The sequence below is a fragment of the Apostichopus japonicus genome, chromosome 7 (assembly GCF_037975245.1).
Source record: "Apostichopus japonicus isolate 1M-3 chromosome 7, ASM3797524v1, whole genome shotgun sequence".
NCBI lineage: Eukaryota > Metazoa > Echinodermata > Holothuroidea > Aspidochirotida > Stichopodidae > Apostichopus > Apostichopus japonicus.
This window is the reverse complement of record NC_092567.1, coordinates 59,322-81,101: the sequence shown is the minus strand read 5'-3', so window position 1 is coordinate 81,101 and position 21,780 is coordinate 59,322. Positions and strand designations below refer to the sequence as shown.

General features: G+C 37.0%; 1 protein-coding gene across 10 annotated transcripts in view; it reads left to right on the top strand.

Annotated features, from left to right (window-relative positions):
• LOC139970230 (ER membrane protein complex subunit 10-like) overlaps positions 1–21,780 on the top strand; it is a 69,603-nt gene that overhangs the window by 5,550 nt on the left and 42,273 nt on the right. For all 10 annotated transcript variants that reach the window (XR_011794068.1, XR_011794067.1, XR_011794066.1 and 7 more), the window contains one exon: positions 6,760–6,852. Coding sequence is in view for 7 of the 10 variants with exons in the window: in XM_071975871.1 (XP_071831972.1) it covers positions 6,760–6,852 (93 nt within the window). In the remaining 3 variants the exon portion in view is untranslated. The remainder of the gene's footprint in view (positions 1–6,759; positions 6,853–21,780) is intronic.

Below are 21,780 nucleotides of genomic sequence, written 5' to 3'. Positions count from 1 at the left end.
TACTGTGATTTGTTCATAGTTGTACTCAGAGAAAGCAACTATCATGTCCTTGTTCTCATAACTACTGTGATTTGTTCATAGTTGTACTCAGAGAAAGCAACTATCATGTCCTTGTTCTCATAACTACTGTGATTTGTTCATAGTTGTACTCAGAGAAAGCAACTATCATGTCCTTGTAATCTTACCCACTGTGATTTATTCATAGCTGTACTCAGAGAAAACAACTATCATGTCCTTGTTCTCATAACTACTGTGATTTATTCATAGCTGTACTCAGAGAAAGCAACTATCATGTCCTTGTACTCATAACTACTGTGATTTCTTCGTAGTTTTACACCGAGAATGCAACTATCATGTTCTTATACTCATACCCACAGTGATTTGTTCATACTGTAGTTGTACTCAGAGAAAGCAACTATCATGTCCTTGTTCTCATACCCACAGTGATTTGTTCATAGTTGTACTCAGAGAAAGCAACTATCATGTCCTTGTTCTCATACCCACAGTGATTTGTTCATAGTTGTACTCAGAGAAAGCAACTATCATGTCCTTGTTCTCATACCCACAGTGATTTGTTCATAGTTGTACTCAGAGAAAGCAACTATCATGTCCTTGTTCTCATACCCACAGTGATTTGTTCATAGTTGTACTCAGAGAAAGCAACTATCATGTCCTTGTTCTCATACCCACAGTGATTTGTTCAAAGTTGTACTCAGAGAAAGCAACTATCATGTGCTTGTTCTCATAACTACTGTGATTTCTTCAAAGTTTTAATCAGAGAAAGCAACTATCATGTCCTTTTACTCATAACCACAGTGAATTGTTCATAGTTTACTCGGAGGAAGCAACTTTAACGTTATTGTACTCATAACTACTGTGATTTATTCATAGTTGTACTCAGAAGGCAACTATCATTTCCTTGTACACTCATAGCCAGAGTGATTTGTTCATAGTTGTACTCAGAGAAAGCAACTATCAGGCACTTCAACTCATTCTTGTGGCTTTGTAATCATACTCTCAGATCCATTTCGTTTACTAGCATTAAGCATTTAATTATTAACGTATACATAGTATCCAGTCAAATGGGTGTTTATGTGTGTTTGCATCATGTTTGTGTTGCTGAAGCTTGTGCACATGACATCTCAAGTAGCCAAAACTAGCCAACATCAGCCAACCTCATAATTGTCCTGCAGCTTACATAGGAAGAGTTACAAAAACCATGTTTTGGGATATATTTGGTCATTTGTGTCTGGCTTTAATGTCAATTTAAAAGTAAGCATTGTCATGTAATTATCTCAATACATTACATGTATAGAGATATTGTAACAGTAAGTGGGACTTTCTCTTCTCTTAAAAATTTTTCAGCGTCTTCAAACAAAGTTCTTTTTCTCTGGAATTTCCAGAGCAAGAATATATCATATAGACCAACAAAAGTTACTATTTTTTATTCCAGAATTGTATCTCATTCTGTGACTTTTTCACCGATTTATGTCCAAATCGGGCCAATTTGGACTGAAAACACACTTTGTCACACCTGTTTTGCACACGCTCCAAAACTTATGTTTTATGAAAGAGAATAGAATAGAACTGTCTTTCAACAGTGGTATCGTCTAAGATAGGGTCCTATGTATTATATATTTTATTAAAATTTTAAACTTCCATTTGTTGTTTACAGGTAGGTATTAATAAGATTTTTACTACATGTATATGACATTTAATGGCTTTTATTTGCTTTATTTGATGTTTAAATGATTTTTCTTTCTTAAAACAACACTGAGCTGCCGCCCCTACTTTTAGTAAAAAGGTCCGTTTTTGATGATTAAGCCCCGCCCCCAAGTCTGTTTTGTAGCAGATTGGCTATGACTCATAACAGCTACATGTTAGATATACGAAAATGGCTACCCTCGCGAACAATTTTCTGTTCTGTAGTTAGGTACGCGAGGTGTTAGTGTATTGCATGCTAATTACATTCTGTACTGCTGAATTCTACGTAACATCCATTTAAGGATAGTACTGGTGTAGTGTTCAACCGATTAACCTAATCGGAATCGGAATCGGTACGAATATTGCATAATCGGTACATAATCGGTATCGGTAAAAATTACGTGGAATACCAGTTATGTCATACCGATTATTCAAAAACATATGGAAGGTGAAAATATCATTATTCAAAAACATATGGAAGTTGAAAATATCAACTGATGAATTAGGTTTGTTCTTTTACTACGAAATATTATAAAAAGGCACCCCCTATACGTCTTTCACAGTGTATACTTTCATCAAATTAGGCTGCCAGGGTCGCCGATTTTGCTTCCTTCGTGGTTGTTGGCTGCATATTTCTTGGCACAGTAAGCATAGCAGCAATAGCAATTTCGCGAATTCAGGAATGTGCTGGACAGGGTAGGAAATAAGCGGAGGCAACGGGCGATTCGCCCTCGCAAGTGCTAAAAAGCCCTCCTAAAGCACAATTACGAGTGCGAAAAAGAAAAATGAAATATAAAAAAATCGCCCTCTTTATATCAGGTGTCTGTGTAAAATTAATTGTGACATGCGTTTGCTTTAGCTAGGAATTGCAGTTGCATCGCGAATCGCGCAAACAGTTTTCTCACCCCGCATCAAAATTTGAAGCAGTGCGAGAGGGTCGCGCACAATCACCGGGAACTTCCCGTGGTAAATTACGGCCTGCAGTACCAGCGAAAATAACCTAAAATCCTCACAAATCTCCGACCACATAGTAGCCTTACTTCACACTAAATCAACTGCATGGAAATCTAAACTTGACATCTGTTTATTCGCTCTAGTTGTGTCGCAAATAAAAACTAAAAATATCCACGGAAACTGCAATCGACCACATGTTAGCCTAACAACCACACTAGGTCAATGGGAAATGTAGCCTAACCATCGGTTTGCAAAAAAAAAAAAAAAAAAAATTGCGTAGCTTAGTTTACAACTTTCAATTTGCTGGCAATCGGCATTTGTTTGGAAGGTAATGTAAGTGATATGTCTTATAGAGGGAATGTTATATTTTATATTGGAGTAGTTTCTAGTTGTTATTATTTCTTTACATCAATCTGGTATTACATTTTAGAGTAATTTTAAACAAGTTACGATGGTACAATTTGCTTTTCAGTTTGATTGGCCTAAGCTCACACATTCTAATTGAACATGAATGGAGTTATATAGGTAACGAATAGGTATGTTTAACTTCAAGTTCGTAACATTTCTATTTGTTCATAAACGGTATAATACTGAAAATAAGTACAAAATATTGTCGGAATGAAGGCAATATGTCATTAAAATTTACACTTTGGTCAAGATTGCAGATGGATGGTTTGTCTGAGATACTTTTTGAGATGGATATTTTGAGTAACTATTCGTAGCCCATTTCAACCATTAACAGGTGACATTTACGTCGAGGTGGTTAGGCCATTCGCTTAGCACAGTGCTGGCTAGGTAGGATGTCATATCTCCGTATTTTGGAAATTTAAAAAAAAAAAAATTCTTTCCGAGAAACTCCAGAGGTAATTTGGTACATACAAAATGGTACCTTAGAGCCTTGTATAACAACGAAGCAAAAGGAAACTGGGGAAAATCACAACAATAATTGTTTCTGTCAAACTTTATTGCCGATTTCGTATAAACGGGATATTTTCTCATTTTCAAATAATCGGAATCGGTACGATTATGAAAAAATAATCAGTAATCGGTATTTTCTGTTATGCATAATCGGTTGAACACTATAATGGTGTTCAGGTAGCTTTTCAGAGCAAGGGCCATGATAAGTTTGTTTGATTGCCCTTCATGTATTTTGTATAATTACGTATACACATTCTTGTATTTCTGAAGGCTATTTACTGTAGGCCTAGTGCAATTTAAAAAAAAAAAAAAAATATATATATATATAGGCCACTAGGCCTATTAGGCTTTCAGTGATAGCCACATTAGCATTGTACTGGTGTTCAGACAGCTTTTCCTAGGAAGGACCAGGGTAAGTTTGTTTGATGGGTACGTATAAAAGAGGAGCCGGCCATAGCATCACAACTTTGATAAGACAATAAAAATTGTATAAGGTTATGTTTTATTTATAAGGACATAGGCCTAAGATGTATAAGGTTATAAGAAGTATGTTTAGCTTTCTTTTGAACCTGTAATGTTTGACATCAAATGTACAAAGAATTAAAGTAAAATAACAAAATTAAGAGGAACTGAGGTGGCTAGTAGGGGAAGAGAAGGCCACCCATCACTTGCATATAAAAACTTGTAATCTTCTTTTACATTATTTTTTCCAAGTCATAAATCCATGAAATCTTCATGTCCGAAAAATTGAGATGGAAAAACGTGGGTTGTTTTGATATCTAGAAGTGGACACAGTTTTGATGGTAGTCACCACTACAGTCTACATTAACATACAGTAGGTCAATAGGCCTAGCTCTCAAGGCAGGCATCAAGAATATGGTCGAGTTGTTCGCCTCTTCTAATTTGGCTGTTGTCATTGACATCAAACTATATGACCAAAAAGTCCAACAGAGACTGACCTAAGATGAAGGATACCACATGAAAAACAAGTTCTTAGATATTCTATGACATTACTAAACCTTGCAACGTCGTTCTTTCGACTAACAGGCAATGAGCGCTAAAGGCAAGACTAGCAGGATAAAGTGTAACCTGCAGAGACTATTCGTGGCAAAGTAGCAAAAATGCAAGTTATATATTTGTTGTACCATGATTGATATTGATAATTGTAGAGACAGAGCAAAGATTTGAAATTAGGAATCAAAATTAAAACTTCCAGTATTGAGATACTGCATCATTGATGCTCTTGTTTTATTATCTCATCCTACAAACAGATTTACCCAATTCAGCGCCTAAACCTTTGTTTTGAATATTAATTCAGTATTGGGGCAGTGGCTCAGTTTGTATTACATTACGTAGGTTAAAGCAGACCTCTTAGAGGACTCCTTGCTCTGCACATCAACAAAATATTAATTTACTTATTGTGGAAACTTGAAGATGTTACTTATAAGTAATTCATTCCCTTGCCTGGAATGTTATTTTCTATCCTGTAGGGAATACTTTGACCTCATAGAAGTTTAAGAGCCTGAATCATCTTAACCAAAACAATTTAGGTGTGTGGCAATGATGTTCTCTTTTCTGAAATTGGCTAGTTTAATGATGTTATTAATTTCCTTACATTGCAGGACACTTGGATGGCCATCACTCTAGTGCCTTATGATTATTGTTGTCCTATCAGTATTTAGGACACTTGGATGGCCATCACTCTAGTCCCTTATGATATTGTTGTCCTATCAGTATTTAGGACACTTGGATGGCCATCACTCTAGTGCCTTATGATTATTGTTGTCCTATCAGTATTTAGGACACTTGGATGGCCATCACTCTAGTGCCTTATGATTATTGTTGTCCTATCAGTATTTAGGACACTTGGATGGCCATCACTCTAGTGCCTTATGATTATTGTTGTCCTATCAGTATTTAGGACACTTGGATGTCCATCACTCTAGTGCCTTATGATTATTGTTGTCCTATCAGTATTTAGGACACTTGGATGGCCATCACTCTAGTCCCTTATGATATTGTTGTCCTATCAGTATTTAGGACACTTGGATGGCCATCACTCTAGTGCCTTATGATTATTGTTGTCCTATCAGTACTGTATTTAGGACACTTGGATGGCCATCACTCTAGTGCCTTATGATTATTGTTGTCCTATCAGTATTTAGGACACTTGGATGGCCATCACTCTAGTGCCTTATGATTATTGTTGTCCTATCAGTACTGTATTTAGGACACTTGGATGGCCATCACTCTAGTGCCTTATGATATTTTTGTCCTATCAGTATTTAGGACACTTGGATGGCCATCACTCTAGTGCCTTATGATTATTGTTGTCCTATCAGTACTGTATTTAGGACACTTGGATGGCCATCACTCTAATGCCTTATGATTATTGTTGTCCTATCAGTATTTAGGACACTTGGATGGCCATCACTCTAGTGCCTTATGATTATTTTTGTCCTATCAGTATTAAGGACACTTGGATGACCATCACTCTAGTGCCTTATGATTATTGTTGTCCTATCAGTATTTAGGACACTTGGATGGCCATCACTCTAGTGCCTTATGATTATTGTTGTCCTATCAGTATTTAGGACACTTGGATGGCCATCACTCTAGTGCCTTATGATTATTGTTGTCCTATCAGTACTGTATTTAGGACACTTGGATGGCCATCACTCTAGTGCCTTATGATATTGTTGTCCTATCAGTATTTAGGACACTTGGATGGCCATCACTCTAGTCCCTTATGGTATTGTTGTCCTATCAGTATTTAGGACACTTGGATGGCCATCACTCTAGTGCCTTATGATTATTTTTGTCCTATCAGTATTAAGGACACTTGGATGACCATCACTCTAGTGCCTTATGATTATTGTTGTCCTATCAGTATTTAGGACACTTGGATGGCCATCACTCTAGTGCCTTATGATTATTGTTGTCCTATCAGTCTTTAGGACACTTGGATGGCCATCACTCTAGTGCCTTATGATATTGTTGTCCTATCAGTATTAGGACACTTGGATGGCCATCACTCTAGTCCCTTATGATATTGTTGTCCTATCAGTAATTAGGACACTTGGATGGCCATCACTCTAGTGCCTTATGATTATTGTTGTCCTATCAGTATTTACTATTGAAATGTTCAAGTTTGCTTTTCATATTTCTTTCTCTCTTACCTAGCAATTGTTGAAGGACATTTTTCTTCTGGTTCTGCAATTTGCTGCATTTATTGCATATATGGCATGCTCTTACTACTTTCCAGTTGCAGAAGTGGTAAGTAAAGTAAAGAAGTAATGTAATGAAGAAAACTATCAAGATGGTTGTGGGACAGATGTTTATTACTTCCACTTACTGTGAAATATGTGTGTTTTTCTAATTTAAGATGCTCTATTCAACTTTTGATTCCTTGCTGAAGGCAGTAGGAATCTATGCCATGGTGATGGCGTGTGTATGTGTGCGTTTGTTTTGTATTCTGACCGAGGACTTGAACAAAAGAATTTCAGGTCCTTGGTTGTGATTTCTAAGGAATCACCACGTCCTCGGAAGAATTCTATTGTATGGGGTATTGTTAAGGTTAGGGTACATGGATTAAAACAATAGAAAATACAATGGGGTCCTCGGTCTGAATGTAATACAAACATGGGTGTGTTTGTGTGTGTTGATGTGTATGTGACACTTGCTTTTAAATGCTCTAACTTCAGAAGGATAACTGGGGTACATTTCATATTTGGTATGTAGCTGTTCCCCTTAGGTAGAACTGGTTTGGGATTGTTGTTTGTATTGGTGAAATGTCATTTGAGGTCAAAGTCTGAAAGCATTCACACAATATCTCAAGAAGTAGAAGTTGCAGGAAATTCAAACTTGGTATATACTGCCGTTGGTGAGTAGACGATCTGAAGTGTTTTCATAAATGTCATGGTCATTTGAGGTCAACAGAGGGAAAAAAGTGTGAAAATCTTGTAAAAATGATATCTCAAGGAAGGTCGCCTAGGCAGTTCTAACATTGGCATGCAGATTTCCTGTAATTCAGCGAACCCTATCGTTTGTGGTGGAGGTGAAAGGTCATCTGGGGTCAGCATAGGGCAAATGTTAACATATGAAAAAGGCAGATACCTGTATCTCCTGAACCAGAAGATGAAAGGAGCTCATATATGCATGGTATGACTGTATTGTGTAGTTTGTACACAATTGGATGCAGGTTAGGGTTACACTATGTAAATACCATATTTCCAGATAGAAAACTGCAGTACCTGGTATCCACGGTTATGGCCTATAATAAGCACAAGAACACCATTTGATTTTGGTGGAGGGTACAGGTCATTTGGGTTCAGCGGAGGTTACACTCTGGAAATTTTAAACATGACATAATAAGCTAGGCAATTTCATCAGATGTCATATTGGGATATGACTTTTCTATAATGATCACAAGAGCACAGTAATTCTTTGTGAAGTTCAGGTCATTTGAGGTCAGCAAGGGGGGAAGTGCTAAAACTTTAAAAGTACTGTAGCTGGATAATTTTTATTTCTAGTTGAGATTTCTAATTTGCTTCAAATCAATGGTTGTTTAAGGCTAGCAGAATTCAATCCCTGAAAACTTTCTTCTTAACTACGGGGTGGCCAGTAAGTTCAGGGATTCACTTTGACACAAAACACTTGACCTTATTAGTGCTTGTTATTACAGCAAGTACATTTAGTGACAGATATTGTCCAAATATTTGCCCAAATATGGTGCTAATGGAAGGTCATTTGAATTTAACATAGGTCAGTCTAGAAACTTATACTGTATATGGAAACAATTATTTCTGATGAATGTGCTTGACTGTGCCATAAACTGTCACAGGATTTGACCTTCCCTCTTTAAGTGGCTGAGTGGGTTTTTCAATTCCACTAATGACTTATCAGTCATCAAACTTCAGAGTGTGACACCTTTGCAATGATCAAGTTATCTGGTCTGATATTCTGGTACTTGACTTGACACATTTTCCTCAGTTTCTCTATCAATCCATTGATATAAATTTATAAAGCAGGCAATCACTAAGCCTGCTGGCTTTCTGGTTACTGTACCTCAACTAGTTGAACTATTGTCATGACAATGTATCTGTCTGTCTGTCTGTCATCAACAATATTAGCAGAAAGGCTACTGCTCTGAGGTCAAACTTGTTTATAGTTCATACGTCCAGCAGATGGTAGTTAGTCATAAAAGGAGTACTTAGTTTACAGGTCAAAGGCCACTTGAGTCAGAAGGGATTAAAATGTTAAAACCATGTACAAGTTTACTACTATTCCTAGGGTTTATGTGCGACATGGATCGAAGGGATTAAAATGTTAAAACCATGTACAAGTCTACTACTATTCCTAGGGTTTATGTGCGACATGGATCGAAGGGATTAAAATGTTAAAACCATGTACAAGTCTACTACTATACCTAGGTTTATGTGTGACATGGATCGAAGGGATTAAAATGTTAAAACCATGTACAAGTCTACTACTATTCCTAGGTTTATGTGCGACATGGATCGAAGGGATTAAAATATTAAAACCATGTACAAGTACACTACTATACCTAGGTTTATATGCGACATGGATCGAAGGGATTAAAATGTTAAAACCATACAAGTCTACTACTATTCCTAGGTTTATGTGCGACATTGATCGAAGGGATTAAAATATTAAAACCATGTCCAAGTCTACTACTAATCGAGGGTTATGTGCGACATGGATCGAAGGGATTAAAATGTTAAAACCATGTACAAGTCTACTACTATTCCTAGGTTTATATGCGACATGGATCGAAGGGATTAAAATATTAAAACCATGTACAAGTACACTACAATTCCTAGGTTTATGTGCGACATGGATCGAAGGGATTAAAATGTTAAAACCATGTACAAGTCTACTACTATTCCTACAGTAGGTTTATGTGCGACATGGATCGAAGGGATTAAAATATTAAAACCATTTACAAGTCTACTAAGTTCCTAGGGTTTATGTGCGACATGGATCGAAGGGATTAAAATGTTAAAACCATGTACAAGTCTACTTCTATTCCTAGGTTTGTGTGCGACATGGATCAAAGGGATTAACATATTAAAACCATGTACAAGTCTACTACTATTCCTAGGGTTTATGTGCGACATGGATCGAAGGGATTAAAATATTAAAACCATGTACAAGTCTACTACTATTCCTAGGGTTTATGTACGACATGGATCGAAGAGATTAAAATATTAAAATCATGTACAAGTCTACTACTATTCCTAGGTTTATGTGCGACATGGATCGAAGGGATTAAAATGTTAAAACCATGTACAAGTCTACTACTATTCCTAGGTTTATGTGCGACATGGATCGAAGGGATTAAAATATTAAAACCATGTACAAGTCTACTACTATTCCTAGGTTTATATGCGACATGGATCGAAGGGATTAAAATGTTAAAACCATGTACAAGTCTACTACTATTCCTAGGGTTTATGTGCGACATGGATCGAAGGGATTAAAATATTAAAACCATTTACAAGTCTACTTAGTTCCTAGGTTTATGTGCGACATGGATCGAAGGGATTAAAATGTTAAAACCATGTACAAGTCTACTTCTATTCCTAGGTTTGTGTGCGACATGGATCAAAGGGATTAAAATATTAAAACCATGTACAAGTCTACTACTATTCCTAGGGTTTATGTGCGACATGGATCAAAGGGATTAAAATATTAGAACCATGTACAAGTCTACTACTATTCCTAGGTTTATGTGCGACATGGATCGAAGGGATTAAAATGTTAAAACCATGTACAAGTCTACTACTATTCCTAGGTTTATGTGCGACATGGATCGAAGGGATTAAAATATTAAAACCATGTCCAAGTCTACTACTATTCCTAGGTTTATGTGCGACATGGATCGAAGGGATTAAAATATTAAAACCATGTACAAGTCTACTACTATTCCTAGGTTTATGTGTGACATAGATCGTAGAGATTAAAATGTTAAAACCATGTACAAGTCTACTACTATTCCTAGGGTTTATGTGCGACATGGATCGAAGGGATTAAAATGTTAAAACAATGTACAAGTCTACTTCTATTCCTAGGTTTGTGTGCGACATGGATCAAAGGGATTAAAATATTAAAACCATGTACAAGTCTACTACTATTCCTAGGTTTATGTGCGACATGGATCGAAGGGATTAAAATGTTAAAACCATGTACAAGTCTACTACTATTCCTAGGTTTATGTGCGACATAGATCGTAGAGATTAAAATGTTAAAACCATGTACAAGTCTACTACTATTCCTAGGTTTATGTGCGACATGGATCGAAGGGATTAAAATGTTAAAACCATGTACAAGTCTACTACTATTCCTAGGTTTATGTGCGACATGGATCGAAGGGATTAAAATGTTAAAACCATGTACAAGTCTACTACTATTCCTAGGGTTTATGTGCGACATGGATCAAAGGGATTAAAATATTAAAACCATGTACAAGTCTACTACTATTCCTAGGGTCTATGTGCGACATGGATCGAAGGGATTAAAATATTAAAACCATGTACAAGTCTACTACTATTCCTAGGGTTTATGTGCGACATGGATCGAAGGGATTAAAATGTTAAAACAATGTACAAGTCTACTTCTATTCCTAGGTTTGTGTGCGACATGGATCAAAGGGATTAAAATATTAAAACCATGTACAAGTCTACTACTCTTCCTAGGGTTTATGTGCGACATGGATCGAAGGGATTAAAATGCTAAAACCATGTACAAGTCTACTACTATTCCTAGGTTTCTGTGCGACATGGATTGAAATGGCCATAGTGAAAACGATGATGGGTCATAAATGGATTAAGGTGTGGTTACATTTTCAGGTCCAAGGCCATTCAGGTAAAAAGGGTCAATATGTTAATGTAAAAGCCTATTTCTATCCAGCTCTTCCTTGTCGTTATCGATTTTGGTCAAACTTTGTCCTAGTGACTGCAGATGATGGGACATATAATGTATAGTTAATTTTCAGGTCAAATGTCATTTGGTTCACAGATCGGTCAAAATGTGAAAATCATGTAAAAATCTATTTTTTCCCAAGTCCTGGGATTGATGTAGGTTTTGATCAAATAAGTCCTAGGGACAGCAGATGATGTGTCATGTAAGGGTTGGTTAATTTCAGGATAAAAGTGTTTTGGGTAGAAAAAGGTTCAGCAGTTTATTTAAAAAATATGAAATATCCTACCTCTGTTTTTCTGGAGTTTATTCAGATTTTGATTAAACTTGGCCACAGTGATTATCAGTTGATGGTTAATCGTCTTTTAATTATGTAATGGCCTGGTTCTCTTAATAGACTTACTGTGTGATGTGGTCACAGTGGTCAACAGATGATGTGTTGTTGTTAGGTCAGTTGTCAGGTCTCTCTAGTCAGCTAATTGATTACACTCCACTCAACAAATTGATTACGGATGATAACAAATGATATAAGTTTCAGCTGTAATATAGGTAGTTACATTATAACAGAGTGAAGCTACACCATCAGTGATGCTCATGTTACTTGTAACTATGTGCATTCTGCTTTATTGGTTCATCTATTTAAATTAATCTATACTCTACTGCTCTGATGTGGTTGTTCTCATTAGTGAAGTTTCAGCTGTAATATGTATAGGTAGTTACATTATAACAGAGTGAAGCTACTGTACACCATCAGTGATGCTCATGTTACTTGTAACTACAGTATGTGCATTCTGCTTTATTGGTTCATCTATTTAAATTAATCTATACTCTACTGCTCTGATGTGGTTGTTCTCATTAGTGAAGTTTCAGCTGTAATATGTATAGGTAGTTACATTATAACAGAGTGAAGCTACACCATCAGTGATGCTCATGTTACTTGTAACTATGTGCATTCTGCTTTATTGGTTCATCTATTTAAATTAATCTATACTCTACTGCTCTGATGTGGTTGTTCTCATTATTGAAGTAAGTATCAGTGCCTAACAAAGGCCACTATTCACCAGTTACTATAAATTCACAGAATGAATTCTAAAATGAGATGTAGATATAGTTCCATAATTTTCCAATTTTTGGCTATAAAGTAAATGCACTTTACAGCACCTCATTAAGACAAATGATGAATACATAAAGTCCTTTAGTTACTCTATTCTGCTCATATCCTTGGGTTCCCCTTCTGCACAAAGAATGCCTTTGACTCCTCTTTACTGTAACAACCTGTGACCATTTTCTCTGTTCATCTTTCTCTCATTTTGTTTAGATTTTCACTATTTTTCTCTGCTGCGGACTGCTTCTCAGTATTTTCTTAACCAGCCTGGAGTATAACAGAGAAGGTCATGCCAGGTCAACTAGAGTTAAGAAAAAGAAGAAGAAGACAAGGAAAATCAACAAGAAAGTGACTTACAAACGTTTACAGCACTATTGATGATTTACATTAAGGTACATTGACAGAGACTGACCTCCATTAATATTCAGTACATATCATTTCAAATGTTTGTTTCCCTGCAGTTGTTACCTACTTCAGGAAAATCAACAAGAAAGTGTCTTACAAACGTTTACAGCACTATTGATGATTTACATTAAGGTACATTGACAGAGACTGACCTCCATTAATATTCAGTACATATCATTTCAAATGTCTGTTTCCCTGCAGTTGTTACCTACTTCAAGAAAATCAACAAGAAAGTGTCTTACAAACGTTTACAGCACTATTGATGATTTACATTAAGGTACATTGACAGAGACTGACCTCCATTAATATTCAGTACATATCATTTCAAATGTCTGTTTCCCTGCAGTCGTTACCTACTTCAGTCAATCACAAACATTCAAAGTATATTGTAAGCGTTAACTGTTAACATGAACTGTTGGACATACGACTGTTATTTCTTGCCATGTTGATATCAACACAAATTAGTAAAAATATTGAGATTTTGTAATCCTCGATGGCTAAATACATATAATTACTGCTGCCAGATCTCATGGGAAGTTCTCTGGAAATGTTGTCACTGGGTACTGTATGAAAATGCTTTGAAATCCTGATGTCTTGTAATTGCAACCTTACATGAATCCTGATGTCTTGTAGTTGCAACCTTACATGAATCCTGATGTCTTGTAGTTGCAATCTTACATCAATACTGATGTCTTGTAGTTGCAACCTTACATGAATCCTGATGTCTTGTAGTTGCAACCTTACATGAATTGTGATGTCTTGTAGTTGCAACCTTACATGAATTGTGATGTCTTGTAGTTGCAACCTTACATGAATCCTGATGTCTTGTAGTTGCAACCTTACATGAATCCTGATGTCTTGTAGTTGCAACCTTACATGAATCCTGATGTCTTCTAGTTGCAACCTTACATGAATCCTGATGTCTTCTAGTTGCAACCTTACATGAATCCTGATGTCTTGTAATTGCAACCTTACATGAATCCTGATGTCTTGTAGTTGCAACCCTACGTGAATCATGATGTTCTTGATTTCCCTGAAGCATAGTTTGTAAAGGATGTAGATGTAGGATGTCATACCATCAAAGTTCAGCACTTTTTACCAAAGAGCTACAGTACTGACACACTTGACTGAACAATCTTGTATTAAACTGATTGTTGTAATGTGACAGTGATACCATTAAGTCTGCAGGTGACTGACAGATTCCTCAGCTTTCCAATTAAACCCTGACTTGCTAAACCTAGACACATTATAGCTGTATCAAGTGTATAAAATTCACCAAGTCAACTGAAATACTACAAAGGTGAAGATTGTATCTAATATTGGTTAGTTTAACAAGAACTATTTACATTCAATTCTATTTGACTAAGCTACACCAGGGCAGAGAGGTATGGTTCCTGAGTCCTGACCAAAGGCATTTATGGTATGTGATGTTAATCTTCTGGGAACATAATACTTAATAAATGCATAAAATATGTGGATAGTGGCAATATTAGCCTACAGTCAAGGCGTCTTTGGTCTAGAACAATCAAACCTGAAATAGCTGTGTACACATACTGTACATTGTTACAGCTAATGCAACACAATTTTCTGATGTCATTATTTTTGGGAAGCAGATTAAATCATTTCTATTGCCATTAATAAAAGTGCTGACCACATATCTTACTGAAATACATGTTTGAAGACTGTCATATGTTTCAAAGAAGGAAGAGTGTTTGCTGCCAGTTAGGTGCAGTCAAAGGCTATAGTTGAAACTTTTATAGCAATAATGCTAAAAGAATGTGACATTCGTCTGTTAAATATTTTCAAATGTTACGTGCAAACTCATTAATGCATTTGTTGTTTTGTTTTCTATCTTTTTCTATTAAAGTTATATTCTAATACTGGTACAGGGATACATATAAGTAGAATGAAAATAGAAATGGTAATTCTGTATTCCTGTCTGTGTTATCATTTCATGTTCCTCTATTGAACCAGTGTAGTGTTGTAGTGAGTCATAACTCATATTTTTGAAAGATTAACTAAAGACGAAATTTGAAAGAGCCAAGAAGCAGAAGCCTAAGTAATAATTAAAGAGGATATTTATGATATAACTACCATAATACTTTTTCCATGATTTAGGCCCAATGCAGGCTCACCAAAAGAGGTGCCCTGATAAAACCAAACACATAAAAGACATACATTTGGAAGAAAGTGTTATAATGAAGAGTGCAAGGGGTGGAGACATGGCCCCAATTGTAGTGGTGTGTCCCATCTGGGATTTCTGAATTCAGACGGGTAAGAATTGGAACACTACTAGGAGTTTACCTATATTTTTCAACCTCATACAAAGTATTTAACAGTCAAACTTTGCATTTTGTAGTCTATGCCTCAGAATGCACCAGTTGAAGTCTATATTTGTTTAATGAAAACCACCCTACATAGGAAATGGCTTCAATGATCCCAAAGCAGCACCCTGATCTCCACTATAAAATCCTTTGTTTGCCTCTGGTCTTCCCATAATGGTTTTAGGGCCCTACCTTAAACAGTTGGGGAGAGTTTGAATCATTTATTAGCACAACCTTCCTTTCAGAGCTACAATATAAAGACCTCAGTTATAGTCTATGAAAATCTCTCATAATGCAACATTTGACTTCAAAATTTTGTAATATTTATTCTGAATTGGGTGGCCGAACTAGTCCCGGCCCCCAACCCATTTTTCAAATCGTAAGTACTGTAAATTTAAAGTAGTAATTAGTACAAACTTGCATTTAAGCTTAATTAGACCATATTTGTAGTCGAAATGCCTCCCAATGCACCAAAATAAACGTCTAAACACTTCACAAATGATTGATTTGTGGTCCCTGGCAAGATTATCTGTTCAACTAGCATCAATCATTATATCCATAGCACTCAACATATAAATGAAAACATCTGAGTAAGAAATCAGGGATTTGTTTTTCCCTTGTTTGAGATTCTAGCACTTGGTAGTGAAATTTACTTTTTGTTTCCTTGCCGAAGGCTGAAGGAATATATGCAATGGTGATGTCTTGCGTGTATGTGTGAGTATGTGACACTTTCTTGTAAACACAATTTCTCAATTAATTGAAAGTTGGATTAAACTCATACTTGACTTGTTGGTAACTTATATTGGGTAGAAGATCCCTATTGTTTTTGATGGTCAAAGGTCACCAGAGGTCAAAGTGTAAAACCTTGTAAACTAAACACGATAGGAAGGGTAACTTGAAGGGATTTCATACTTTGTATGTAGATGGCCCATATTGCATAGAAGATCCTTACTATATTGGACGGGTTTGAAAGGTCAGCAAAGGTGAAAGTCTGAAAATCTTGTTAAAGAAACTCTAAGAGTGAAATTTTGTTGATGTATAAATTTAGCATGTAGATCACCCTTGGTGAGAACAAAGTCGCTGTGGAATTTCATATGGGTCAAATTTCATTTAAGGTGAAAATAGGTAGTTTTCTGAAAACCCATTCTACGGTACCTAAGATGAACCATACTGTCATCACATACATATTTCTACACTTTGATAATGATGCACAAGCCTTTATAAGTTCATCGTCCGCAGTAGGCATCCGTACAAAACAGTGTAGCAATGAAACCGATGAAATCTAAGGTTGACAAAGCATCTATGTTCTGCTGGTACTTGGTATTTAGTGAATATGTGCACACAAAAAATCATGTGTCAAATTAAGTGGATTTGACGTTTCGATCCTAGCAGGATCTTCAGAGGCTGATAGACAAGTAACAGAAAATACAAGGGACGAAATACAAGCAAAGAATACAGATAGGTTAATGAGCAGAGTGAACACAAAAGAGATTGATTTAAGAGGATTAGTTGACAAACTGTGGAGTGATAAAAGAACCCAATAGGTGGAGGAGGAGAGGTAGGAGATAAACTGAAGAGGGACAAAGAAGATTAAGGGAAGAGGGTAGGGGGGGGGGGAGGCAGCGATCGATAACAGCAAATTTCAGTCTCAAAACTCCTGAGATATATTTGCGAATTATGACCAATGACAAGTAAAACATGCATCAAGAAATAATTTGAAATAAATTGATGTCGAGCAATCAGAGCTTCGGCATGTGACGATGGTAATGTTGTTAATATGTTCTAAAAATTTTGATTTCAGGAATGCATTTCTTATAGAAATTCATGGTATAAGTATTTACATTAACATGTCCAAACTAAGTGCACTGGTTGCGCGCTGTATGCTTCATTACACTGTTGTGCATATAGGCGTAGGAGCCCAATTTGATTTGGGGAAGGGGGGGGGGAGGGAGGGGCTGTAACGACTTGCCCGAAAAATATAACCAATTTTTGTCGCGCGTTCAATATGTTAATCGGTTATTACATCGCATGCCAATAACATACAATCATTTGCCGTGTTATTACCCTTCTATATTGGTTAGAATTATTGGGAAAGTCGTAACAATAATAGTGATAATAATACTATCAGTTTAACCATTGAAAAACACATTGCAAATTATTTTTCTTTCAGTAGGTGCCCGAAAACTTCTTAGCATATTGCCCGAATTTTCACAAAAATGTTTGGTTGGGGGGCTGCAGCCCCACCCCCAGCCTCCTACGCCTATGTAGTTGTGTACCTCAGCACCCTGTACCAGGGACGTAGCCAGGGGGAGCAGGGAGAGCCACTGCCCCCCCCCCCCTTTCAGTGTCGAAAAAAATGTTTAAAAACTGTCGTTTTCTTAGCATGGTATTTTGTCAGTGCTCTTTTGATCTTTAATACTCTTCAGCTCCGTTAACTAGATTGTAATCGTAGTAACATTCCCGCCTACTGATTCAACTACTTACTTAGTTTAGCAGATACACTTAGCTAAATTTAGCCTATAGCCTGTTACAATCCTACAGCTGGCCACTGCGTAATAAAATGCATATTGCCTGCCTAACCACACTCGATGGAATGTCACGAACCGTATGCACAACGACGTCGACAACGTTCGTTCTCATCCTTTATATGATTCGTCCTAAGTTGTTGCACGAACAGCATGTTATGAAGCTAAGCTAGCAATCGTACGTGATACGCAGTTCCTATTAATAATTATTACACTGCTAATACATTGCGATAACGATAGGCTATTTGTTTTTTAGGCCACTGCATATCTGGCTATATTACAAAATATGAAAGTTTATATTGTCCATCAGCTGTTAAGTTCGTCAAATGTATTAAAGTCCAGACATTGGACAATAAACAAGAATCATCCTACTGTTAAAATTGTAAAAGAGCACTATCGTTTTTCTTTCTGATATATTACGTAAAGAACATGTAAAATAAATCAAACAGGAAACAAACTCTGCTGATAATATGATATCATATGGTCAGGGGCGTAGCCAGTATGTAGCACTGTAGGCCCGGGCCTACACTTTTTTTGACCAAGGTACCGTTTTTTTTTAAACACCCATAATTCAAATCCATAGCCTTGCTGGACGAGTTTCAGAGTCTAGACAGGAAAAACTATGAAATGAACGTAGCAAGAATATGGCTAAATTAGGTGTCCTATTCTTCTGTCATCTAGGCTGTCATTTCTATCGCGTGCCGCTTCATTTAACACTCTACCCGCCGAAAATACTAGATTCCAATCTTGTCAGTTTTTAACATCTAGTTAAGAACCCGTTTACGCAAATAATATTTCAGCGGAGAAAACAGTTGAGAAATTTGCATCAGATGGCAGTCGTCAGATAGCTCTCGCCTTCTCGTGCCTTGCTATTTTTAAATACGATATGTTGTATTGAATTACGTACTAATTTGACTCGTTTGTTTTTTGGGTTTGAAAGTGATATTGAATGAGGTGTCTCAAGTTAGCAAGAGGCCAGGGAACCAGAATGAACACTCGGGAAGGCCCGTTTCCGGCCATCTGAGGGGTTTGTAAAACCATGGAGCTATAAACAGACCAAACATTCTCTTGTACGCTCCGCGCCAACTGATGGTTGCGCTCCGCTTAGCTAGTATTGCCTACAACTTTGAAAATCCATATCAATCGCAAAAAGAACTCTACTAGTACTAGCCGTAGAAGCAAAGCGCCACCAATTGATGAGTGACTTCAGTATATGTTGCATGACGTCATATTCATACTTCAGGGACCACAGCTGTATCACGACAAATAGATGGCGACATTCTCGATTCCACCGCTAGACTTTGTTATTATTTGCATCTTACTTTAAAAAATGGCCGCCTCCGTGATAACACAAACCGTGCACCGCGTTGCAAAGCTGTTTCAATTGTTGTGCTTGAGTTGTTTACTATCGACTACAACGGCCGGGAGGAATGTAATTATTCATTTTAAAGCTATACGATTTTCTAGACAGACCTTTGATTCGGATTCATTGAAGTTACAAGGGAATAAGTTAGGCCTAACGTCAGGTTAGAGGGGAATGTAGTTATCATGGATGTTGACGGTTACTGTATATTATTGTATGTTAGGCAAAAGCCCGAGGCGTAGGCATAGTATGTAGTGTATGGAGGACACATAGATGAATCAAATTTAAGCAGCTGTGATGGTAGAGAAGGAACCACCCTACTCCTCCTATATGTGATTGAATGACGGAGAGCCTACATTTCACTTTAAATTTGACCTCTGATAATGGGAATTGAGAATTATTTTGGCCCTTGCAACACCAAAAAAAAAGGCCTAACTTAAGAATCCGTACCATACGAATGGGAAAGCTTACTTCGAATGGGCAGAATAAGGTTAGGAGTTAGAAAGTAGGGTTAAGAAGTAGAGTTAGGGGTTAGTAAATTAGGGTTATGAAGTAGGGAATATGGTTAGGGTTATGAAGTAGGGAATATGGTTAGGGTTAGGGAGTAGGGTAAGGAAGTAGGGAATAGGGTTAGGGTTTAGGAAGTAGGGTTGATTGGTACGGATTCTAAATTAGTACCAAAAAAAACCCATCATCAGTAAAACAGCCCTCGTAAAAAACCTGCTTGTGCTGAATAGAGCCCTCGTCACCAAAAAATTCTTTTTAGTCCTGGTTCCAGTAGGAGGAACGGTAGTAACTTTCTAGATGTTGTGCAAGATTGCTTTTTACATCAACATGTTACTTTTCCTACTAGGGGGATAACATCCTGGATCTTGTCCTGAGTTCTGATCCAAGCAATGTTGTTGATTTGACAGGTCTAGGAAAACTAGGAACTAGCGATCATGATATACAAGCTTTTGATGTTGTTTGCAAAGTCGTAAATCCTGTTAGCAAGGAAAAAGCCCTGATTTTTTTAGATCAGATACAGAGGCAATTGAAACTTTACTAAAGGGTACAGATTGGATTAATTTGTTTAGAGATACAGTGGTGTTACGTCGAGGTTGACAATATCGTATGGGCATTTTGGTCGGTTACAGTCGGTTATCGTCTTTATAGTCGGATCGTCGAGCAACACTTTTATCGTCAGGAATCTCCAGCAGCACTATTATAGTCTGGCAGCGCGAGTATCGTCAGCTTGAAATACACTAACTATAACGTTGGGTTATTGTCCGTTAATCTGCAGTATCTTCGGCAAGGTAGAGAGCTTACAGGAAACGAACAATAGGTTGTGGTTTATGCTTCCAGGAGCAACAGCCACGAGGAAGAATGGCTACTAACAATATGTCAGACAGTTAACTAATTGCAAGAAAATTCCTTGCAAGATGACCGAGGCCATGACCAAACACTACTGTACTGTATATGATCAATGTCAACATACTGTACAAATCTGAATATAGGCCTACAGAAAACATTTCGATTTTGAATGACTTAGTAAATCATCATTGATTTTGTAATAAAACCTCGCTGATTTTAACGGATATATAAAACATTACACTATATGAACATCAGAAATACAATCATACTTCCCAGTATCAATCATGCTGATACATTCCGTACCGCCGCTGAAATACACCCTATCCATTGGCCGGTCTGACCGGCACATAAAGCTTTTAACCCTCGACTTGTTTGAAATTTTTTTTTTATTTTATAAAAGTATTCCACGATCACTAGACAGCCCCCCTCGCATCGCAACAACCTCTACCTACCCCTACCCGCCCCCCCCCCCCAGTTGCCTAAACTTTGCAATAGACTCGTATATTTACCTTGCAAGGTACAAATGTCCAGCAGCAGATAAAATTATGATAAATCCATTACGGTCCAGAGTAACAATTTGCGAAAATCGAACTCCCGTTCGTATTGCTAAATAAACGTTGGTGTTACGAGAAAGGCTAATAAATGTCCAGTTGGAATTAATTGTATCCAATGAATTTATTTTGGCGACCTGCCAACTTTTACTTCCACAGCAAATATTACATGAGTACCGCGTAAATGGGTCAAAGTTTGCGAATAACAGGTGGCTATAAGAAGACCCTTCGTTTCTCAAGCTTTGGCGCTGATCTAGATATTAATTGGGTCAGGCATAGGGTTGGGCGATATTTTCTTTTTACCGTCACGATAAATAGTTAAACAATTATCGCGATATTTCGATAACTTTTCCTCAAACAGAATTAGCGTAATGGTCGAGCTTTGGGTGGACGGAGAAAGAGAGATATATGGAGGGGACATTCAAAGAGAATATCTGAAAAACTTTACGATATTTTTCACAAATATTGATGCTTAGATAAATGCTTCCTCACAATCAAAGAGCCGCCCCGAACTTCGCTCCGCTTACGTAAAACTTCTATATATATAACACGTAGAAAAACCCGAGTTTTTACACACATAATTCCCACTGACATTGGTCACAAAACATAAGTAGGTCATCGACATTCGAACTTGCAC